The sequence below is a fragment of the Mucor mucedo genome, assembly GCF_025094135.1.
Source record: "Mucor mucedo strain NRRL 3635 chromosome Unknown EV154scaffold_7, whole genome shotgun sequence".
In the NCBI taxonomy this organism is placed as follows: Eukaryota; Fungi; Mucoromycota; class Mucoromycetes; order Mucorales; family Mucoraceae; genus Mucor; species Mucor mucedo.
The window spans coordinates 164,905-186,071 of NW_026252291.1; the positions used below are offsets into that span (position 1 = coordinate 164,905).

A 21,167-nucleotide genomic window follows, 5' to 3' on the forward strand; every position below is an offset into this window, starting at 1 on the left:
ATTGACACCTTATTGAAAAAGCACAAATGATATGAGATACAGAGGGCCCTTGTGACGCCAATATTGAAGATCCGTAAAGATTCGATTGGTTAGTCATCGAAACCAAAGTAGTATAATTGGTACTATAAAAAATTTTTACTGTCGAGGAAAGAAAAAAAAAATTTTCGAAAAAAAAAAAATTTTTACTGAATAAATAGATTTCCAAGTTGAAGATTGAACAGTTTTAACGTTTTTGTTCCCTTTTTTTTTTCTACAAAACTTTACATTTGTGGACTCCCTCTCTCTTTTTTTTTTTGCTCTTAAATCCATTCTCTATATTTTAATTTAAATATGCCAGCTGCCGCTGCTAAGAACAACCAGAGCGAAATTGAGACCAAGAAGATGTCTATCGTCTCTCAAATTCCCTCCGATGTCGAGACCAAGAAGGCTAAGGATATCGTAAAGAAGCTCGCCGCTGCTTCCGATGAAGATCGTGAAGCTGTCGCCGCTGAACTTGCTTCCGTTATCAAGGCCAATGGTATTCTCTCCCTCAAGCCCGTTGTTGAACAACTCAAGAAGGATATCGTCAACAAGAAGAGTGCCGCTGCTCGTGCTGGTGCCATCGCTGGTGTCGTTGCTCTCACCAACGAGAACCTCCAAGGTCAAACTGAGCCTTTCCTTGTCTCCTTCGTTGCCAACCTTTTGGAACTCCAATCCGATAAGCAAAAGGCTGTCGTCGAGGCTGCTTCTGCTGCTGCCAAGAACATCTGTGAAAAGCTCAACCCTATTGCTTGTCCTCTCTTGGTTCCCTTCATTCTCGAAGGTCTTGGTAACTCCTGTAAGTGGCAAACCAAGATGCTCGCTCTTGAGCTTTTGGAACTTCTTGCTAAGCAAAACAAGGAAGAGTTCATTGTTGCTATTCCTGATGTCATCCCCACTGTCTCTGATTGTATGTGGGATACCAAGACTGATGTCAAGAAGAAGGCTACTGAAACCATGGGTGTCATCTGTTCTCTTGTTGAGAACAAGGATATTGAACGTTTCATTCCCGCCGTTATCGGTTGTATTAACCACCCCGAGAACGTCCCCGAAACCATTCATTTGCTCGGTGCCACTACTTTTGTCCAAGAAGTTGACTCTGCCACTCTTTCCATCATGGTTCCTCTCTTGGGTCGTGGTTTGAACGAACGTGCTACTCCTATCAAGCGTAAGGCTGCTCTTATTATTGACAACATGTCCAAGCTTGTCGATGATCCCGATGTTGCCGCTCCTTTCTTGCCTCTTCTTTTGCCTGCTCTTGAGAAGGTCCAAGATATGGTTGCTGACCCCGAATGTCGTGGTGTTGTCCAAAAGGCTCTTGCTACTCTTCAACGTGTTGGTAACCCTGCCATTGAGATCTTCACCAAGGATCAAAAGAAGGCCAAGGTTGAGTCTTCCATTAAGGAACTCTTGCCCGAGAACATGGATTCTTTCCTCGACACCACTGTCACCTTCATGAACGAAGTTGCTCTTACTCTTTGTGTCTCCAAGAACTTCTTCAAGAATGTCTGGATCAGCTCTCTTGCTCCCTATGCCAAGTCTTTCCTTTCCGCTGAGGATTCCGAGAAGCTTGCTTTCTCTGCTCTTAACAAGTGTGAGGAAGCTGTCACTGCCAAGGATGAAGAAGAGGAGGAGGATGAAGGTGAGGATCTCTGTAACTGTGAGTTCTCTCTTGCTTATGGTGCCAAGATCTTGTTGAATCGTACTGCTCTCCGTCTTAAGCGTGGTCGTAGATACGGTCTCTGTGGTGGTAACGGTTGTGGTAAGTCTACTCTTATGCGTGCCATTGCCAACGAACAAGTCGAAGGTTTCCCTCCTCGTTCCGAGCTCAAGACTGTCTACGTCGAACATGATATTGATGGTTCCGAAGCCGATACTCCTCTCGTTGAGTTCATCTTGTCCTCCAAGGGTGTTGAGACCACTGACCCCGTCGAAGTCAAGCGTCTCCTTCTCGAGTATGGTTTCTCTGAAGTCATGCTTACCAAGATGTCCATTGGTGAACTTTCCGGTGGTTGGAAGATGAAGTTGGCTCTTGCCCGTGCTATGTTGATGAACGCCGATATTCTCTTGTTGGATGAACCTACTAATCATTTGGATGTTATCAACGTTGCTTGGTTAGAGAACTACCTCTTGGGTCTTAAGACTGTCACCTCTCTTATCGTTTCTCACGATTCTGGTTTCTTGGATCATGTCTGTTCCGATATTATCCATTATGAGCCCAACTACAAGCTTAAACGTTACTCTGGTAACCTTTCCGAGTTCGTCAAGAAGGTTCCTCGTGCTGCTTCTTACTACTCTCTTGAGGTCTCTCAAATCTCTTTCACTTTCCCTGAGCCTGGATTCCTCGAAGGTATCAAGACCAAGGAGCGTGCTATCCTCAAGATGAAGAACGTTGATTTCCAATACCCTGGTTCCGACAGAAAGCAATTGATGGATATTTCCATGCAATGTTCTCTTTCTTCTCGTGTTGCTGTTATTGGTCCCAACGGTGCTGGTAAGTCTACCTTGATCAAGTTGTTGACTGGTGAGATCGAATCCGAGGTTGGTTCCGTCTGGAAGCATCCTAACTTGCGTATTGCTTATGTTGCTCAACATGCTTTCCATCATATTGAGAAGCATTTGGATTCTACCCCTAACGAATATATCCAATGGCGTTACGCTACTGGTGAAGATCGTGAAGAACTTGACAAGAACGATCGTATGCATGGTGATGCTAACAAGAAGGTCATGGAACAAGTCTTCGTTATCGATGGTGAGAAGCGTGTTATCGAAGAACTTGTTGGTCGTAGAAAGCTCAAGCAATCTTACGAATATGAGGTCTCTTGGATCGGTCGTTCTTCTGTTGACAACACCTGGATCTCTCGTCAAAAGCTCGAGGATATGGGTTTCGGTAAGAAGATTGCTGAAGTTGATTCCGCTGAAGCTGCCAAGATGGGTCTTAACCGTCCCTTGACTTCCAAGGAAATTGAGAAGCATTTAACCGATGTTGGTCTTGAAGCTGAATTCGCCACTCATTCTCGTATCCGTGGTCTTTCCGGTGGTCAAAAGGTCAAGCTCGTTGTTGGTGCTGCTATGTGGAACAAGCCCCATATGTTGGTTCTCGATGAACCTACCAATTACTTGGATCGTGAATCTCTCGGTGCTTTGGCTATGGCCATTAAGGCTTACGGTGGTGGTGTCGTTATTGTTACTCACAACCGTGAATTCACTGAAGCTCTCTGTGATGAAGTCTGGATGGTTGATGCCGGTCGTTTGACTGCCTCTGGTCACAACTGGGTCTCCGGTAACGGTACTACCAAGATCGAAGAAGCTAGCGCTGAAGATCAAGTCGATGGTCAAGGTAACACTATCAAGGCTGTCGAGAAGAAGCAAAAGTTGTCTTCTAAGGAACTCCGTAAGAAGAAGAAGGATCGTATGGAACGTCGTAAGCGTGGTGAGGAAGTCTACACTACCGATGAAGAATTATAAACTCTTTTATACACTTAATTCTTCTCTTCCCCTCCATTTTTTTTAGATCCCCTTTTTTACCATTGATTATAAATTAACCATTTTTCCATTCTCTTAATTTCATATTCTCCCACCCTAAAAATTTTTTAATAAAAAAATAAATTTTGTCACAATATAAACTCTACTGTCCTCTTATAACTATTGTGTATCGTTATTATTATTGATTGTCTTTTGTCTGCTAATCAATCAAAAACTTTGTCTAGAATAAATACTCTTTTATCATCATTTTTCCCTATCTTTTTTATCACTACTATTATGTTAAACGTTGATTTATTACACAAACGCCTAACTCCCGCCCACATTGGTTTGACAGCTTGGTTGCCTGACTACAACAAACCCAAAAAGACACCTCAACTTGTCATCAAGGAAACGCCTGATCAAGGAAAATTCTATGTTGCTGCCAAACCACTTTTACCTGGTGACATTGTATTGAAGGAAGAAGAGCCATTGATTCGACAATTAAATAAAGCGCAATGGAAAGACCACTGTTTTACTTGTTTCCGTCCTGTCACGAAAAAAACGCTTGTCCAGTGTCATGTCAAGACATGTCGTTGGAACATTGTCTTTTGCAGTGGCACGTGCGAGAAAAAGGGTTGGTCTACAGGACACGCTTGGCTTTGTCGTTTCCCTGAACTACAAGAACTGCCACAAGTGGTATTTGCATTCATGGGTTATATTACCTGTCGCTCTCAGGGACTCGGTAAAGTTTAATTTTTTTTTTTTTTTTTTTTTTTTTTTTTGCTTTTATACACTTTAAACTTATGCATTTCTATAGAAAACTTGTTTGACCTCGCGAACTCGGATACCACCGATCCCAAAAAAACGACACCATTGCATGACGAGTTGAAGTTACTAGGCACGTTATTTTTCCTTAAAGACATGTCCATGCTTGTTAAAATTCTGTCACAAATCAAATGTAATGCCTTTGCCATTAAACAAGCATCCTCTGTGACGGTCGACTCGTCCCTGGTTGTCTCGAGAGAGTCTATTCATTTGGGCCAAGCTGTGTATCTATCTGCAAGTCGTTTCAACCATTCCTGCGATCCTTCCTCTTTAGCCGTGTTTGGTAGTGACGGTCATCCATGTCAGATCCAGGTACAGATGATCAAGCCTGTCAAGTCTGGAGAAGAAGTGAATATAAGTTATGGTCCATTAGCCACAAAACATTCCAGAAAAGATCGACAACAAAAGCTATTGGATGATTATTTTTTTACATGTGAATGTGTTTCCTGCAAAGACACAAGGTAAAACAGAAAACATCAATGCATATATTTCATACGTCTAAATTTTTTTTTTTTTTTTTTTTTATGTATGTATTAGTAAAATAACGGTTGACAGCAAATACAAGTGTCAGATATGTCGAAAGGGTCGATTGTATAGACAACAAAGTCAATGTGAAAGTTGTGAACAAACCCCACATTGGCCCTATTTCCTAAGTGTACGAATCATCTAGAGAGAGAGAGAGAAAAGAAAACATTCTTTAAAAAATTAACTTTTTTTTTTTCACATATGGGGATGCAGACAGAAGCAAAGATAGAAGCCCATACAGAACGACACGAATTTATACAGACGCTTCAATTACAAGAAACGATTTACCATGACGATGTACTTGCGATTGGAGAAACATTGGATAAGTTAGCGCAAGTATATTGTATGCATGGTAACATGAAAGTGGCAGCCTCGTATTCGAAACGATCGTTAGAAGTGACACAAAAAGTGTATGGAAGAACAAGTGTGGAAGCTGCGGAAGAAATGATGAAATTATCTACATTGTTATTCAATTCGTAAAGTAGTAGAAATTTTTATTAAAATATGCATATTCTAACAATCTTTTTTTTTAATCGATTTAGTATGCAAAAATCAGAGGCACTACGACAAATCAAGGAAACTATTGTCTTGTATAGGATTTTAGGTTTGGATAAATCTGCTCCTGAGGATATAGAGGAATTAGAAGAATTACAAAATCACTTGCTTTACATTGTTCGTTAACATTTATATCACGTCAGAAAATTAATTATAAAATTACTGCTAAAAAAAAAAAAATGAAAATGACTCATTGAGTGTGTGGAGGGAGTAACCAACTAAAAAAAAAAAACCACCCTGCAGCCTTTTTTAGTTACCAGGATTTTTTTTTATATTGATAACATTGTCATATATTCCCCACCTGCATTCGACTCACATGCGCGCCAAAGGACGCTTGGTGAGACACGATTTGGATTTGCTTGAAGTATGTTTATGTTGAGAACAAATAAAAAAAAGAGATGAAATCTAGAACATATTGGCAGTCAAATCCCCTCTGTATCCCCTTTTTAACTCTTTTTCTCTAACGAATTAGTATCGTTTGACACTGTATATCTCTCTTTCTCTCTCTCTTTTGTTCTGTTTGGGGAATTGCTATTTGCACTAGTCTGATATAATAAACTTTCAAATACAACGATGCCTTTCTTTTTACGTATTTTCCATGTGTGTAAAATAGCATAAGATTCTAGGGGTTCTTCCATTTCATTAACAGAGACAAAGAGAGAGAGAGAGAGAGAGGGGTTCTTTTTTTTTTTAGGTTTTTTTTTTTATTGACTCAGCAAACATGAGTTGTAAACTATGTCTGTTTATTTAAACCGCATGTAATGTTTCTGTTCATCCATGACGTTTTTAAAATAAAAGCGCGATTATAAGCTTTTTTTTTTTTTTTTTTTTTTTTTTTTTTCCCAGCGAGAAAAAGAAAGGCAAGCTAAAGAATCGAAACACATGCTTCAAGGGGATGTAATAGTTGACTGTGTGGGGTATTAGGTATGATAATAAACAATGAAATAAAATGTTAAGGGGTCTTTTTTTTTTTTTTGTGTGTTTCGCGTGTGTGGGTTAAACAAGCCATTCTCTTGGCCCAACCTAAGAGGAGGTGAGCTTGGAACATATTAAAAAAAGATTTAGTAGCTTTTTTTTTTATTTAATTGCACTGCATTTGCCGAGGCCTATTATTTTATTAATATAAATGCCATGTCATATATCCACTAACAAACATATTATTATACAACAACAACAATACTTAATGTATAATAAAAATGGTGTTTACACGCATATCACGATAGTTACTTTCTTTGTAACCAAGTTAAATAAATGTTGTAGCGAAATGGGCCAAGTCGTGATTACTAAAATAAGTAGTTTTCTTTTATATGTAGTCTGTCACTCCCTCAAATGAGGAGCCTTTTTTTTTTTTTTTTATTGGATCACATGGTAAAAATAGAAGTTGCCCCAGCAGCAATTATTTAATATACAGAAAAAAAGAAAGACCAGTAAGTTTATTATTAGCTGAAGGAGGAGGGGTGTAAAACAAAAAAGACTTTTTGTAATAATCAAAGTAAACAATTTCTTTTTTGTTTAAGGGGGGTCTTCTGTCTATTTTCGACTTTCTTTTTGTATGCAAAAAAAAAAATTTGTCAGGAGAAAGTGATAAATTTCATTTTTTTTTGTCTGCATTGTGGCAAACAAAGTCGGTACTATGGAAACCATGAGGAGTATAACCTTTTTATTACAAGCTATTATTAAAATGAATCATTCCCCCCCTTGCTTTTTTTTTCTTTGTGAATATATATATAAAAGACCACTACTTTTTTCTCATTCTTTTTTTATTTTATTTATTCAACCAACTCTTCTTGAAATAAATACCTTGTATGATCTCACTTATTCTCATCACCTACCTCTTTGCGTTCTTGACCCTATGTAAGGCAGCTGGAACCACTGCAGATGGTAGACGTGGTGTAGCTCGTATCATGGACTTTGGTGGTGACCAAACTCCATATGACAAACGTGACCGAGTGACATGGTAAAGAGAATAAAAAAGTATAAAGAAGTGACAGGAACATTAACTTATTTCTTTAAAATGTTAGGTATGCAGGTCAAGATCTCAGAAATGCTGCTTGTTACGACCGTAACGGTTTAGCACCGTTCCATGCTAGAGTGAATGATATGATTGGAGCCATGGCAATGCATAACTTTGAAGAATGTTACAAGTGTATGCAAATTACCAATAATCGCAAGCCGAGTTTAAAGATTGTTGTTCGTATTGTTGATAAATGTGCTGCTTGCAAGGTGAAGACCGCTATTGATTTGACACCTGCTGCCTTTAGATTATTAAACCCAGGTGGTAATTTAGAAGTGGGTGTATTGGATATCAGTTATAAGCCTATCAAATGCCCAAATAACAACATCATCCCCAAGACTATCTGGTAAAAAAAAAATAGATTACTAGAGCTTACCAGTTTTACACATACCCTCCCCTCCATCACATGTAACCCTCCTACCCCATAACACATCCTATCTTGTAATAAGTTATTTTTTTCAATAAGCAATAAAAAATAAAAAAATAAAAATTCAATTTCATTTCTTATATTCATTATGTCTGTGCGTCATGTATGTATTTCCTTTCTCCCCCCTTGCTTTCATTCTCCCTTTTCATTATTATAGTTTATTATTTAAACTATTATATACTCATTGTACGCTTTCAGGTTGATTTATAGTTATTTTGTGAAATTTAACAGCATTTAATATATTTTTGCTATCCCAAAGACAACTTGCCAGCTTCAGACCAAATAAAGATGAAGTTCATTACAAGACGCTAAGAACGACATTTTGACATGTTAATGTCATTGTCATTTGTAATATGACACACCTAAGCAGTCCCTTGCAGTCACTTATTGGACTGAAAAAAGACACTATGACAGAAATAAGGTTGATAAGAGCCATCATGCAGGTACTCACAATTACCGAGGTCGAGAATAATTATCACTCCTCTTCCCACCATCCCCACAAAAAAAAAAAAAAAAAAAAGTGTACCAATCTACTCGTGCATGAGGTGCCAGTGTAACATTGTTATGCAATTCCCCCCTCTATAGATTTAACTAGCACTGTTATCAAATTTCCAGCTATTCAGCAATCCCTGTGTATGAATTGGGCTTGGAATAACTTTAGCTCTTTAGAATAGATAGGGGAAGAGAGTCTAGCAAATATGATTTTTCTTTCTTTTTGAACTTGATGTTTAGAGTGATTGGATATTTTTTTTTTGTTATCTCCGCTACATCGGAAAGAAGACAAAAATGTGAAACTATTCGAATCTTAGATGTCAAATACCATTAATGAAATACTGCTGATATCTGAGATGTTGCTAACTAGTGCAATACATACATGGATACAATTCAATTAAATTCTATTGTTCGGCAGTGAGACATCAACTAACTGACAGCTTACCAAAAGTGAAGCATCACATCCTCATTGTCATGAACAGATGCTTATGAATAAATCGGTTGAAATACTCGAGGAGGAAACAACCTCAAGTGTGTCGAGTTTCAAGAAGCCCTCTAATCACGTAGGATGGTAGATAAACACGAAACGACTATCTTGCAGGGTACGCGAATGCAGTCACGTTTTTTTTTTCTTCTCATATCTTTTTTTGCAGTGGGAAAAAAAAAAACGATTGCAGTAAACATTTAAGAGGAAAACAATCGATAAAGAGATCAGCGGAGATAATAAAATGTTTTTTTTTTGGCTACTTTACCCGTAGTTTTCAGCGCAACTCCTGATTTCTCCAGCCAGGGTTTTTTTTTTTTTATATATACTTTTTTTTTTTTTCTTTCTCTCTTTTTACAAAGATTTCGAACTATTTTACATAATGTCCTTGTTAAGAACCTCTGCTTCTGTACTCCGTACCTCTGCCACTAGAGTCTCTGCTAGAGCTCTTCCTTTATTGTCTCGTCAAGTCTCTGTTCGTACTTTCACTTGTACTAGGTAAAAAAAAAAAAAAAATGTAAACAAAAGAAAAAAAAAAAGTGGGTATTCAACGTTCTCGAAAAAAAAAAAAAAAATAGCTCAAAGTCTGTTGGTGCTCTTCGTGCCATGGTCATCCCTAATGTTCAAAAGGGTGCCAGATCTTATAGCTCCAAGAGTAAGCAACATGCTCATAGTTTTTCATCTCGGGAACCCTGTACTAATTTTTTTTTAATTTTTTACTATTTTTTTTTTTTTTTATTGTATCAGACTTCCCTCCTCATAACGTCATTGCTATGCCCGCCTTATCACCCACGTACGTATCTTTTTTATATATAAAAACAAAAACAAACACGCATGCAGTACGAGACCCCAATTTCTTACCCGATTTTCTTACTAAAAAATAATAATAGTATGACTGCTGGTGGTGTTGGTAAGTTCCAAAAGGTTGTTGGTGATGCTATCAACCCTGGAGATATTTTAGTAGAGATCGAAACAGATAAGGCACAAATGGATTTCGAATGTCAAGAAGAAGGTTTCGTTGCAAAGATTCTTGTCAACGAAGGTGATAAGGATATTCCCGTTGGAAAGGTAAAAATCTCTTTTTTTTTTTTAAAAAAAAAAAAAAAACTGTGTCTCTGTGTGTGTGTGTATGTATCTAAATACCCCCCCCCCTTTTTTTGCTTCTTTTTAGCCTATTGCTATCTTTGTTGATGATGAGAGTGATGTTGCTGCTTTCAAGGACTTTACTGTTGCTGATCTTGAATCTGCTCCCGCTGCCGCTCCCGCTGCTGAAGCTCCCAAGGAAGCTGCTGCTGCTCCTGCTGCTGCTGCTTCTACCGAAGAATCTAAGCCTGCCTCTTCTGGTAACGCTTCTTCCGGTAAGATTTATTTTTTTATATAACCCAAAACAAACTGTATATTGATTCCTTTTTTTTTTTATATGTTCCATTCTTTAGATCGCACCAAGGCAAGTCCTTTAGCTAGAGTAAGTCTTCAAAATAGATGTTAAAATGATAAAGATACTAAAGGAACAAATTATAGTTACTCGCCGAAGAACGTGGTATTGACATTTCTAAAATTCAGGGTTCAGGATTAGATGGTCATATCGTCAAGTCTGATGTTGAAAACTATAAGGAATCAGGTAAAAAAAAAGAGATTGAAATGAGACACAAAATTGATATTAATTTTATATATAAAAAAAAAAAAGCCGCTCCTGCTGCTGCTGCTCCTGCTCCTGCTGCCGCTGCACCTGTTGCTCAAGCACCTCCCGCTGCTTATGCTCCTCAAGGTACTTCTGGTAACGCTTTTGTTGACGAACCTACTACCAGCATGAGAAAGATCATTGCTGCCCGTTTAACTGAATCCAAGCAAACCGTTCCTCATTACTATGTCACTGTTGAAATCAACATGGACAAGGTCAACAAGTTGCGTCAAGTTTTGAACAAGTCCAGCGAAGGACAATATAAGCTCTCTGTCAATGACTTTGTGATCAAGGCCTCTGCTTTAGCTCTCAAGTCTGTCCCTGAAGTCAACTCTGCCTGGCAAGGTGATTTCATCCGTCAATACAACTCTGCCGATATCTGTGTTGCCGTTGCCACCCCTACTGGTTTGATTACCCCCATCATTGGCCAAGCCGAGACCAAGGGACTTTCTAGCATCTCTGCTCAAGTCAAGGATATGGCTAAGCGTGCTCGTGACGGTAAGCTCGCTCCTGCTGAATACCAAGGTGGATCTTTCACTATTTCTAACTTGGGTATGTTTGGTGTCAAGAACTTCACTGCCATCATTAACCCTCCTCAATCTTGTATTTTGGCCGTGGGCGGAGCTCAACAAAAGGTCGTTGCTGATGAGACCACCGAGAGCGGATTTGCTGTCCGTGATATCATGGAAGTCACCTTGAGTGCTGATCATCGTGTTGTTGATGGTGCTGTTGGTGCCACTTGGTTGCAATCATTCAAGGGTTTCATGGAGAACCCTCTCAAGATGTTGTTGTAAATACATATTTTTTTTAATTATACTACATACTATAGAAAAAAAGAAAAGAAAAAGAAATAAAAAAATACATTTGAGAAATATAATACAGCGGCTCCACTCCCAAAGTTCGTTTTCAAAAGTACTAAATTCGCTTTTGTCGTCGACTGAAATTCGCTTTTTTCGCAGCCCAAAGTTCGCTTTTTGATTGGTCAAAGTCCGTTTTTGTAAATCATCCAAATTCACTTTGGCGAGGACGTCGTCCTTTTTCAAGCTCAGTCTGAGTCGTAGAGGACGTCGTAGAGGACGTCGTAGAGGACGTCGTAGAGGACGTCGTAGAGGACGTCGTAGAGGACGTCGTAGAGGACGTCGTCCTTTTTCAAGTTCAGTCTGAGGACGTCGTAGAGGACGTCGTCCTTTTTCAAGTTCAGTCTGAGGACGTCGTAGAGGACGTCGTAGAGGACGTCGTCCTTTTTCAAGTTCAGTCTGAGTCGTAGAGGACGTCGTAGAGGACGTCGTAGAGGACGTCGTCCTTTTTCAAGTTCAGTCTGAGGACGTCGTAGAGGACGTCGTAGAGGACGTCGTCCTTTTTCAAGTTCAGTCTGAGTCGTAGAGGACGTCGTAGAGGACGTCGTAGAGGACGTCGTCCTTTTTCAAGTTCAGTCTGAGGACGTCGTAGAGGACGTCGTAGAGGACGTCGTCCTTTTTCAAGCTCAGTCTGAGTCGTAGAGGACGTCGTAGAGGACGTCGTAGAGGACGTCGTAGAGGACGTCGTCCTTTTTCAAGTTCAGTCTGAGGACGTCGTAGAGGACGTCGTCCTTTTTCAAGTTCAGTCTGAGGACGTCGTAGAGGACGTCGTAGAGGACGTCGTCCTTTTTCAAGCTCAGTCTGAGTCGTAGAGGACGTCGTAGAGGACGTCGTAGAGGACGTCGTCCTTTTTCAAGTTCAGTCTGAGGACGTCGTAGAGGACGTCGTAGAGGACGTCGTCCTTTTTCAAGCTCAGTCTGAGTCGTAGAGGACGTCGTAGAGGACGTCGTAGAGGACGTCGTCCTTTTTCAAGTTCAGTCTGAGGACGTCGTAGAGGACGTCGTCCTTTTTCAAGTTCAGTCTGAGTCTTAGAGGACGTCGTAGAGGACGTCGTAGAGGACGTCGTAGAGGACGTCGTCCTTTTTCAAGTTCAGTCTGAGGACGTCGTAGAGGACGTCGTCCTTTTTCAAGTTCAGTCTGAGGACGTCGTAGAGGACGTCGTAGAGGACGTCGTCCTTTTTCAAGCTCAGTCTGAGGACGTCGTAGAGGACGTCGTCCTTTTTCAAGTTCAGTCTGAGGACGTCGTAGAGGACGTCGTCCTTTTTCAAGTTCAGTCTGAGTCGTAGAGGACGTCGTAGAGGACGTCGTCCTTTTTGTTTTTCTTAACAATTTATAATTCTTTACAAAAGTTATTTGGAACACTAATGAACACCATAACGCGCGAGAAAGCGATTTGCATGTTCTACTGCGAACCATACAGCAAGGCTCGTGCTATAGATCTTTTAAACGGAATTGAAAATATTGGTCTTGATGTTTGTTACAAAGACGATCCCACAGAACCTTCCTTATACTCATCTGCAAATCTTTGTTCTTACGGGTATTATCCGTATCCAGCCTTGCTTAAAAAAAGCAAGCAGAAACAATATACATTGTTTAAAGAAAGTCTTTAATAAGGACTTCATACTTAATAAAAGAATTTTTTTTTATTAAACTATTTTGAGCGTTGCAAACAATTTTTTCGACAATCAAATTCTTTTAATTTTTCCTCATTGTTTAACAGTTCTCCACTAGTATACATTCTCACTTTGTTCTTGGATAATATTTGGTCTATAACAATTTCTTTTACACTGCTGTAGGTACTATTTTTGCAGTTTGTCAGTAATAGTTTTTTTTTATTACAAGCTTCTGGTTTGCATTTACCTTAAAAAGCTTTTCAAGTCTTCGCAATTTGTAGTCAGGCCTGCATAATCAATAGCGACAAGTATTATTTTCTTCTCTTTATCAGATATATATCTTAACATGTCTATTCAATAGGTAAATATGTATTTATAGTCAACAGAAATGACAAGTCCTCTCCTTACCTTGAGTGTCTCCATTTGCAATTAAGTGAGACATCATCTCTACTGGTTTTTTTTCATCTCTCTGATTAAATGGATCGTTTGCTGACGAATTCGGACTGACAAACACTCTATCTGCCAGCGATCTTGTCTTCAGTTTTTCAAGCATCAGGTTTAGCAAACGTATTCTTATTATGTCGTCCTTTTCACCTTTCGATTTTCTGGTATATCCAACTACTTCGTAGCCATCTTCTTTCATCTTTTTGAGATTTTCTTGATATCTTGGCAAAAGCATAACAATATCTTCTAAAGCTGCTTCTAAAATAGTATGATATTCTTAGAACATATATATAATATAAAAACTTGCGCATAATAGAAAAATGGATCTTACCGATAAATTCGTTCTTGAGTGTATAGAGGAGACGGATCGCGACTTTTTGTCCTGCTTCATTCATTCTTCTTTTTGAGGTGGCTTCAATTAGCTTCAATTTTTTATCGCTGCACCATTTAGTAAATCCAATGACACTCTTATTATCAAGAACATTAGTAATTTTCAAGACATCGCTGAAAATTTCACTGGAAGATAGGCTTTTGGGCTCATATAGATCATCATAATCCATGCCAAAGGGTACATATTTTGTATTAAGAAACTCTACGAGCTGTGTTTGATTAACTGCATAAAAGACATTAATATTTTAAACGCAAAACGACATTTTCTAATACTTACCTATTTTATACTGTATTTCATCTTCTGAATATATGATTATATTCGTTGTGTTTTCATTTTTATATCTTTTGTTTTTGTATGGGTTTTGGTCAATGGATTTTGTGCAAAGTACACTTGGCGTCGTGGGATCGTCTTTGTAACAAACATCAAGACCAATATTTTCAATTCCGTTTAAAAGATCTATAGCACGAGCCTTGCTGTATGGTTCGCAGTAGAACATGCAAATCGCTTTCTCGCGCGTTATGGTGTTCATTAGTGTTCCAAATAACTTTTGTAAAGAATTATAAATTGTTCAGAAAAACAAAAAGGACGACGTCCACGACGACGTCCTCTACGACTCAGACTGAGCTTGAAAAAGGACGACGTCCTCGCCAAAGTGAATTTGGATGATTTACAAAAACGGACTTTGACCAATCAAAAAGCGAACTTTGGGCTGCGAAAAAAGCGAATTTCAGTCGACGACAAAAGCGAATTTAGTACTTTTGAAAACGAACTTTGGGAGTGGAGCCGCTGTACACACATTTTTTATTGTTTTTGTTTATAATAACATTATTTATTAAGAAAGAAAGAATGGGGGGGGGTATTATCTGCCATAGGCTAATGAATCTAAGGATAATATCGCTTCCGCTTTAGATGCCAAGTCAGTAATGGATTGTGTCAGTTGGGATAAAGCGTTTGCTTGTTCAGGTCTCACTTGTCTTCGTAAGTGTTCTAATCGATCCAAAGCCATATCGAAATCAGCTAGTTCATAACCACCATGACTTGATGGAATATGTAAATTCGCTGGTGGTGAAGGTTGTTGAATGGGAATAGATGGTGGGGACATGGATATTCTATTTGTATGATTAAGGTGTTGACGTTGTTGTTGTGATAATGGAGGTGTGAGGGGTGGAAGTGAAAGTGGTGGTAAAGTGGTACCGGTGGAAGAAGAAGTGACGATGGAGGAATTGGAGTCTCTGCGACCGAATAAAGATTCAAGGCGATAAGATTGTCTTTCGGATGAAATGGGTGGTAAATAACTCTTGTTGGGTTGTTGTTCAGGATAAGGTTTTGAGAATAACGGCGATGTATTACTATGATTACTATTGCTATTATTATTATGATAGATCTTTTCTGATAACGGCGAAGTTTGTTGATTTGTGGGGGGAGGAGGAGGAGGGGGCGATGATCTGATAGATGACACAGCAGGCGAGGTCATGGGTGGGGATATAATAGCATGCTGTTGCTTCTTATGCGGTAACTCGATCTTCTTCTTCTTTAAGACAACATAATCTTCAATCTCTGGCACGGTTGCCATGATAGGCAAGGTTGCCATGACAGGATTGACGGTTGTCGTGGTTGTGTTATTGTTATTATTTGTATTTACAACAGCGGGAGGAGGAGACATCTCTTCGTCCTCTTCCTCTCCGTCATCCTCGTCACTTCCTTGTGCAACAATAATTCGCTTTCTTCTTTTGATGACACTGCGCTTCATACTCACAGGTCTATGTACATTGTGAAGTTTGTAGTATAAGCCACATGCGTTGCAAATGGTGTTTCCTTGTTCATCTCGTCTCCAAAGAGGAGTTGTAGTGGTTCTACAGTTAGCGCAGATGAGGGCTTGCCTATTGACTTGGTGCTGATTAAAGGCTGGACAGCCAGCACAAGAAGAAGAGCCACCTGTACCGTTGCATTGACCACCACCTGGACAAGTGCCACCGCAATCGTTCTTTGGTTCTGGGGTTGCTTTTTTATGAACGGTTCTTTTTAAGGTGGGTGGTCTTAGGGTATTTCTTGCTTTTAAATAGAGACCACAAGCGTTACAGATAGTTTCACCGTTGGGGCCTCTTCTCCAGAGAGGTGTTGTTGTTGTTCCACAATTGGCGCATTCCGTAGCAGATACACTGTCAATCTTTTTATGTTGATGTTGTGGTGATAAAGAATTATTATCTTGTTTAAGAGTCATTTTGATCATTTATGTAAAAAAAAAAAAAAAAAAAAATCTGATAACAAAAAGGGTAAAGATAAAAAAAGTAAAAAGGGAAGGGGGTGATTTAGAAAAAAGTAATTAAAAAGAAAAATATTTTCCTTTTCTCCCACTTTTTTTTTTTTTTAACTGATTGTATATTTGTATTATAAATGATTTAAAAAAATATCGGAGGATCTTATCAGTCGGAAGATCAAAAACTCATCAGTTTCCCATCATTCCCCCAAAATAAATCATCTTTTAAAAACAAGGAAAAAAAGACAGGTGTGATTTATTGATAAAAAAACAACACTTGATAAAAACAAGAAGCAAAAAAAGAAGAAAAAAAAAATTGAAGTCATGTAAATTTGATAGATGTGTTATGTTTACCTTTTTTTTTTTTTTTTGATGTCATATTGAGTCTCAAAAAAAAAATTTTTTTTTTCTTGTATTCCTTCTTCCTAATTACACAATGGACAGAAAAAGCCAAGATTTTCAAAAAAGAGAGGCTGCATATGAGGCCATTAAGAAGCAATATAAGTCACTCTATAAAAAAAAGGCAGATATATTAACCTTGAAGAAGAACCCGGATCAACCGACATGCTGGCCATTGAAATTGTAAGACATGAAATAAACCTTTTTTTTTATTTTTATTTCTAACTTTTTTTTGTGTGCACACACGCTAGTACGTTATTGAATAATGAAAGTTTAAATGGGGATTACGTTTCAAAATTATCTCGTTCTAGGCCTACTAAAAGACTTAAAGTGCAACTTTATAACGATTCGTATGAGTCGTATAAGGCGAGAATTATGCGGATGGCTAGGACAATGACCCGTAGGAAAAAGAATATCCTGGCAGAGGATTTTATAGACGAATTCGTCAGCCATTTCTTAACGAACGAATTAAAGCCGAAACCCCGAACAGAAATGAATGAAAAAGCCGTGGAGTTTATACAGGATGCCTCTGTAGATCTAATAGATAATGTATTATTAAATATGGTTAATTCACACACTGAAGGGGAAGGCTCATTTGATTGGGAATTTACGATGGGAAACTTGCTCTCACTTGGCCTACCCACCTGGTATTGTTTGCATTCAAATTGAACCTATAAAAAATAGAGAATTAACCGTTTTTTTTTTTTTTTTCTTTTATTAAAAAGTGTCACTGACAGAGTGAAACGACGTATGGAATCCACCACTGGTAAAAACGTACCAGGTAACTGATAATCTGTTTCTCATGTTTGACAATAAAACTCACACGATATAAATTTAGCCATTACCGCGATGATGGTTACACGGCCAAGTTTATCAGATCTTACAATCACGTCCGCAGAAGGTAAAAAAAAAAAAAAAAAAATTAAAGCCCCCGCCGTTTTTCCCTTAATTAAACAAGAAACGTGTATAGTGGAAATGAAGAAAGAGATTGAGAAATTAATCATAAAAAATGAAAGGTTTGAATCATTGCCAGAGGATCAACCATTTGAGGACTCTGTGAAATGGTTAATGGACTTGGATAAGAAAGATCAGTGTGCTAAAGATAAAGAAATTGAAAAGATTCATCAAGATTACACAACGCGCATTCTAGATTATAAACCAGCCTTCTTCTAGGTGCTACTGTCGTTCTTTTTTCTTTTTTAAATGCCAGCGAAAAATAAAGTTACAACCCATTTTATTTGCCCGTTCATATTTTCAAACACATTTTTATTATTTCATGTACATTGGAACCCCCCTTTTTTTTATTATAATTATTTTCTTCACACCAAAACCTCAAATTCGTGCTTAAGAGCTCTAACTTCAGCAAATACACGATTAATTCTTGGGTCTAAATCAGGAGTAAATACCAAAGTCTCCAGTGTAGTCATGAATCCTCCACACTCCTTATAATACTAAAATAAAATTGCAATAAAGTTCAGAATTAATTGATTTTTTTTTTTTTTGCCATGTGCCAATGATAATTAAAACGTACCACACGGAGAATTTCTCGGTACCAACCAAAGACCCACTTGTAAGTCCAACTAGATTCAACATCAGGGTTGGATGTAATGAGCTCTTGAAGAACACGAGCAAACTTTTGGTAAACAATCATAAAGACTTCCTTTTGTTCTCTTGATACAGAGGCCAAAGAGTTTTCTACAAGGCGTAATGCATCTGCTTCTTGTTGTGCTTCTGCTTCTGCCACTAAAGAAAAGAAAGATGAATTCAATTTTATTTCTACACTCATAAACAGTCTTTCTCTTACTTTCTGTCATTTCCGACTGTTCACGCTTGATCTTGTTGGTATCATATTGGGCTTGGAAGTTATCAAGTTTACCCTTGACTTGCACAACACGAGAGTTGACTTTAGCCAAAGTGTTCTTTAAAATTTCCCAGATAAATGATCTATATGTTATACATTTAGCAAACCTTTTCTATATATATAAAGAAATAAAAAAAAGCTTTACCTTCCAACAAACTTCAATTGATCAGCCTCGAAAATCCATGTGATTACAGAGGTAGGATCAATGACACGATAGTTTAATAATTTATCCAACAGAATACCCAAAAACTATCAGGAAAAAGTTAGTAAAACAGCCTCCAATAACGCATTTCTTCTCCCCCTCTTTCTTACTTGAGTATTGTTCTTCCAGAAAGAAGCAACAATTTGAACTGTATGAAGACGTCCCTCAGGTGTGGTATTGACAAATCGCAAGACATCCAAATATCTTTCAACGACATTCAAGATATGGGAGAAACTTTTGGATCCGACCAATAACAAACACTGTACAAACATTTGTCGAACGATTTGAGTTTGTTCTTGCTCACTAATCTCGACACCAAGTTCCTTCTTGAACTGTGCCAAAAGAGCACGCACTTCTTCCACACTCTTCTTTGTACGAAGACTTTCAATGATGATCTTGGCCTTCTCGTGCAAGGGATGGTTGGGATCCTTGTATTCAAAGTCAGGACCAGGTGCAATAGCAGGAATCAATTTCTGGAACTCGACGGGAATGATGGACTTGATACGTTCATAGTAACTAAGTCGTGTTTCCTTTTCCAAAGTCTCTCGGATGAAACACACTTGAGGATGAAGAGGGTCTAAAGTTAAGACACTGTCCCAAGCTTGCCAGTCCCATTGGAATCCAAAGTTACTTAAATGATGCGAGAACCAGCACCAGAGACGATGCACACATTCAACATCCATGTAGGCTAAACGATCAAACAAGGCCTTGACACCTCTACCAAGTGCCATGGGGAATGTATCAACATCTGCTCTACAGAGCTCAATGAACACACAAGAGTAAAATACTTGACGTACAGGAGGTGTAGGAAGACGGAGCATTTGAGAGAAAGCTGCTTCCACTAATAAATCAGACAAGTTCCATCGACTGTTTTCTTCTTCCTTGATCTCGGGGGCATCTTCAGAGGATGAAGGAGGTGATTTAAAAAACTTGGGTTCGAAACTGTTGGCGATACCCAAGAGATAACGTGCACAATCTTTACGGTTGACTTCAAATAATTCCATGGTGTCAGAAATAGTTTCTTGCAAGATAAAGTATTCGATACTGTTATGGTTGGGAATCGAAGGCAAGGAAGCTCCTCCTTCATCAATCAAAATCTTCATGGTGGGGTTAGGTGCAATATAGGTGACATTGTCGGTATGGTTGGGTACAACGAATCTGGGTAAGTCGTGTTGAAGAGCTGCAGTAAATTCATTGTCGTACCAAAGGTAAGGTTTAGGAATGAGTGGGAGCTATTAATGAAAAAAAAAAAAAAAAAAAAAAAAAGTTAATTATACTATTGAATTCCCCCCCCCCCCCCCTCATGATTGGCATATTTACATCCCAGTTTTTACGCTTGAGTTCTTCGGTCAAGGTCCAAATATGAGCCAAAACATCTTCACTGGCAGCGTCATACTTGATACCATTGTATTGCTTCAAGATACTGAGGACAGGTACATTTCCTCTGCGTTGCATATAAATCTCGATTTTCTTTAAAATATGATCAAGTTCTTCATGATTACGTTGACTTAATTCTTTGCCGCACCAAGGAAGTGTAGCCAAGATAATATAAACAATACAATCCAAACGTTGACGAAGTTGGTTAGGTTGATCCAAGGCAGCAAGTAAATCATTCAAGAGACCACAATAAACAGAAGGTAAAATAACATTGGCATTGACAAGTTCACCATAGAATCTGAGAAATTGTTTCAATTCAAACCATTTGGATTCGTTAATCGTCCTTTCCAAGCTCTGATTGAATCCAACCATCAACTTTGCTACAATATCATGACTGGAGGCGTTTAATAAACCTAATAAGGTACCATAAACAGGTGCTTTTGCAGGAAGTTCAGTGACACTATAGATAAATCAAAATCTGTCAGTTGTCGCTTTTTTTTCTTCCCTCTGATCTATTTCTTCTTCCTTACCAAGCTTTTAATGTATCTTGAACGGTTTGAGGGTACTTGGAATAATCATTATCTAAAATATTCTTCATTTTGGCTAAATTAATTTGCAAGTCGGACGAGATCTATAACAGAGTGTTTAGCACATGTCTTTAATTTTTTTTTATAGATCACACAAGTCATTACTTTGTCACCAATCTTGATGATTAAACTCTTGAGACGAACTTCAATATCTTCTTGTTCGTCCTCTTTAGGTTCGGAATTGGAGGAACGATCATAAGGACGACGTTGATTATAACCGCCACCATTACCACCACCGCCATTGTTGTTGTATTTTCTGTCTACAAATAGATCGGTATCAGTATTTAATTTCGTACAAAAGACTTGAGCATTAATTTATAATTACCTCGATTGTTGTAACGGTTGGGTCCTCCTCCTCCACCGCCGCCACCTCTGTAGCGATTGGGTCCACCGCCACCTGCATGTCAAAGTTAGTACAAGTCCCCAACACATAAATCATTCTATACCACACCTTCTTGACGAGGTCTATAGCCTCTATTATCTTCTCTGCCTTCGTAAGCCATTATTTTTTTTTTTTGTAAAGTGAGAAAAGCGCGTTTTTTTTTTAAAGCAATGAAAATTGTTTAAAGCAGTCTACTCGCGGGCCAATCAAAATCATAGTTACTCTGAAGTAGCTTGTTTTTTTACTGGTCTACTTTTCACGCCTGCATTTCTTCATAGGAAGGATGATAACATTTGTTTAATGCCATGGAA

The 21,167-nt window shown here is 38.4% G+C and overlaps 9 protein-coding genes across 9 annotated transcripts; 5 read left to right on the forward strand and 4 right to left on the reverse strand.

Moving 5' to 3' along the window:
- Window positions 1–176: 176 nt before the first annotated feature.
- EV154DRAFT_598662 (P-loop containing nucleoside triphosphate hydrolase protein) lies at window positions 177–3,641 on the forward strand. The gene has a single exon (XM_051607062.1). It carries the CDS (start codon window positions 331–333, stop codon window positions 3,484–3,486), a length of 3,156 nt encoding a protein of 1,051 aa, XP_051462461.1. The 5' UTR covers window positions 177–330; the 3' UTR covers window positions 3,487–3,641.
- Window positions 3,642–3,676: 35 nt separating this feature from the next.
- Window positions 3,677–5,687, forward strand: EV154DRAFT_279204 (uncharacterized protein). Its single transcript, XM_051594742.1, has 5 exons — window positions 3,677–4,225; window positions 4,301–4,769; window positions 4,846–4,963; window positions 5,047–5,309; window positions 5,376–5,687. Exons 1-5 carry the CDS (start codon window positions 3,781–3,783, stop codon window positions 5,512–5,514), a joined length of 1,434 nt encoding a protein of 477 aa, XP_051462462.1. The 5' UTR covers window positions 3,677–3,780; the 3' UTR covers window positions 5,515–5,687.
- A 1,446-nt stretch (window positions 5,688–7,133) lies between these two features.
- EV154DRAFT_456719 (uncharacterized protein) lies at window positions 7,134–7,844 on the forward strand. Its single transcript, XM_051597381.1, has 2 exons — window positions 7,134–7,345; window positions 7,410–7,844. The coding sequence occupies exons 1-2, from the start codon at window positions 7,194–7,196 to the stop codon at window positions 7,750–7,752; spliced, it is 495 nt and encodes a 164-aa protein (XP_051462463.1). The 5' UTR covers window positions 7,134–7,193; the 3' UTR covers window positions 7,753–7,844.
- Window positions 7,845–9,053: 1,209 nt separating this feature from the next.
- On the forward strand, window positions 9,054–11,363 carry EV154DRAFT_493343 (pyruvate dehydrogenase complex dihydrolipoamide acetyltransferase). Its single transcript, XM_051599789.1, has 8 exons — window positions 9,054–9,303; window positions 9,384–9,460; window positions 9,553–9,598; window positions 9,696–9,873; window positions 9,977–10,163; window positions 10,242–10,270; window positions 10,327–10,426; window positions 10,493–11,363. Exons 1-8 carry the CDS (start codon window positions 9,188–9,190, stop codon window positions 11,278–11,280), a joined length of 1,521 nt encoding a protein of 506 aa, XP_051462464.1. The 5' UTR covers window positions 9,054–9,187; the 3' UTR covers window positions 11,281–11,363.
- A 1,248-nt stretch (window positions 11,364–12,611) lies between these two features.
- EV154DRAFT_493345 (uncharacterized protein) lies at window positions 12,612–13,533 on the reverse strand. The gene is made up of 3 exons (XM_051599790.1): window positions 13,365–13,533; window positions 13,204–13,306; window positions 12,612–13,142 (listed from the first exon to the last, which is right to left on the reverse strand). The coding sequence occupies exons 1-3, from the start codon at window positions 13,507–13,509 to the stop codon at window positions 12,995–12,997; spliced, it is 396 nt and encodes a 131-aa protein (XP_051462465.1). The 5' UTR covers window positions 13,510–13,533; the 3' UTR covers window positions 12,612–12,994.
- A 13-nt stretch (window positions 13,534–13,546) lies between these two features.
- Window positions 13,547–14,320, reverse strand: EV154DRAFT_412147 (uncharacterized protein; the record flags this gene model as incomplete). Its single annotated transcript, XM_051595499.1, has 2 exons — window positions 13,547–14,013; window positions 14,068–14,320. The coding sequence occupies 2 exons, from the start codon at window positions 14,318–14,320 to the stop codon at window positions 13,547–13,549; spliced, it is 720 nt and encodes a 239-aa protein (XP_051462466.1).
- Window positions 14,321–14,564: 244 nt separating this feature from the next.
- EV154DRAFT_493350 (uncharacterized protein) lies at window positions 14,565–16,142 on the reverse strand. The gene has a single exon (XM_051599791.1). The coding sequence runs from the start codon at window positions 16,019–16,021 to the stop codon at window positions 14,651–14,653; it is 1,371 nt and encodes a 456-aa protein (XP_051462467.1). The 5' UTR covers window positions 16,022–16,142; the 3' UTR covers window positions 14,565–14,650.
- Window positions 16,143–16,403: 261 nt separating this feature from the next.
- EV154DRAFT_493352 (uncharacterized protein) lies at window positions 16,404–17,699 on the forward strand. Its single transcript, XM_051599792.1, has 5 exons — window positions 16,404–16,630; window positions 16,699–17,094; window positions 17,173–17,228; window positions 17,286–17,348; window positions 17,418–17,699. The coding sequence occupies exons 1-5, from the start codon at window positions 16,485–16,487 to the stop codon at window positions 17,618–17,620; spliced, it is 864 nt and encodes a 287-aa protein (XP_051462468.1). The 5' UTR covers window positions 16,404–16,484; the 3' UTR covers window positions 17,621–17,699.
- A 5-nt stretch (window positions 17,700–17,704) lies between these two features.
- Window positions 17,705–20,999, reverse strand: EV154DRAFT_279327 (armadillo-type protein). The gene is made up of 10 exons (XM_051594743.1): window positions 20,926–20,999; window positions 20,800–20,871; window positions 20,580–20,734; window positions 20,418–20,518; window positions 19,831–20,347; window positions 18,621–19,742; window positions 18,454–18,557; window positions 18,252–18,391; window positions 17,979–18,190; window positions 17,705–17,898 (listed from the first exon to the last, which is right to left on the reverse strand). Exons 1-10 carry the CDS (start codon window positions 20,975–20,977, stop codon window positions 17,767–17,769), a joined length of 2,607 nt encoding a protein of 868 aa, XP_051462469.1. The 5' UTR covers window positions 20,978–20,999; the 3' UTR covers window positions 17,705–17,766.
- Window positions 21,000–21,167: the final 168 nt, after the last annotated feature.

Bases quoted from the DNA above. Each gene is read 5' to 3' on its own strand.
- EV154DRAFT_598662 (XM_051607062.1), top strand. From the start codon at position 331: ATGCCAGCTGCCGCTGCTAAGAACAACCAGAGCGAAATTGAGACCAAG.
- EV154DRAFT_279204 (XM_051594742.1), top strand. From the start codon at position 3,781: ATGTTAAACGTTGATTTATTACACAAACGCCTAACTCCCGCCCACATT. The intron at 4,964-5,046 runs GTACGAATCATC...ATGGGGATGCAG, and splicing joins ATTGGCCCTATTTCCTAAGT to ACAGAAGCAAAGATAGAAGC. The intron at 5,310-5,375 runs GTAAAGTAGTAG...TAATCGATTTAG, and splicing joins TCTACATTGTTATTCAATTC to TATGCAAAAATCAGAGGCAC.
- EV154DRAFT_456719 (XM_051597381.1), top strand. From the start codon at position 7,194: ATGATCTCACTTATTCTCATCACCTACCTCTTTGCGTTCTTGACCCTA. The intron at 7,346-7,409 runs GTAAAGAGAATA...TTAAAATGTTAG, and splicing joins AAACGTGACCGAGTGACATG to GTATGCAGGTCAAGATCTCA.
- EV154DRAFT_493343 (XM_051599789.1), top strand. From the start codon at position 9,188: ATGTCCTTGTTAAGAACCTCTGCTTCTGTACTCCGTACCTCTGCCACT. The intron at 9,599-9,695 runs GTACGTATCTTT...AAATAATAATAG, and splicing joins ATGCCCGCCTTATCACCCAC to TATGACTGCTGGTGGTGTTG. The intron at 10,427-10,492 runs GTAAAAAAAAAG...AAAAAAAAAAAG, and splicing joins TGAAAACTATAAGGAATCAG to CCGCTCCTGCTGCTGCTGCT.
- EV154DRAFT_493345 (XM_051599790.1), bottom strand. From the start codon at position 13,509: ATGCTTGAAAAACTGAAGACAAGATCGCTGGCAGATAGAGTGTTTGTC. The intron at 13,307-13,364 runs GTAAGGAGAGGA...CCTATTGAATAG, and splicing joins TGCAAATGGAGACACTCAAG to ACATGTTAAGATATATATCT. The intron at 13,143-13,203 runs GTAAATGCAAAC...CTGCAAAAATAG, and splicing joins GACTTGAAAAGCTTTTTAAG to TACCTACAGCAGTGTAAAAG.
- EV154DRAFT_493350 (XM_051599791.1), bottom strand. From the start codon at position 16,021: ATGATCAAAATGACTCTTAAACAAGATAATAATTCTTTATCACCACAA.
- EV154DRAFT_493352 (XM_051599792.1), top strand. From the start codon at position 16,485: ATGGACAGAAAAAGCCAAGATTTTCAAAAAAGAGAGGCTGCATATGAG. The intron at 17,095-17,172 runs GTATTGTTTGCA...TTTATTAAAAAG, and splicing joins TCACTTGGCCTACCCACCTG to TGTCACTGACAGAGTGAAAC. The intron at 17,229-17,285 runs GTAACTGATAAT...ATATAAATTTAG, and splicing joins CACTGGTAAAAACGTACCAG to CCATTACCGCGATGATGGTT.
- EV154DRAFT_279327 (XM_051594743.1), bottom strand. From the start codon at position 20,977: ATGGCTTACGAAGGCAGAGAAGATAATAGAGGCTATAGACCTCGTCAA. The intron at 20,519-20,579 runs GTAATGACTTGT...ACTCTGTTATAG, and splicing joins TCATCAAGATTGGTGACAAA to ATCTCGTCCGACTTGCAAAT. The intron at 18,558-18,620 runs GTAAGAAAGAGG...TTTTCCTGATAG, and splicing joins TCTGGAAGAACAATACTCAA to TTTTTGGGTATTCTGTTGGA.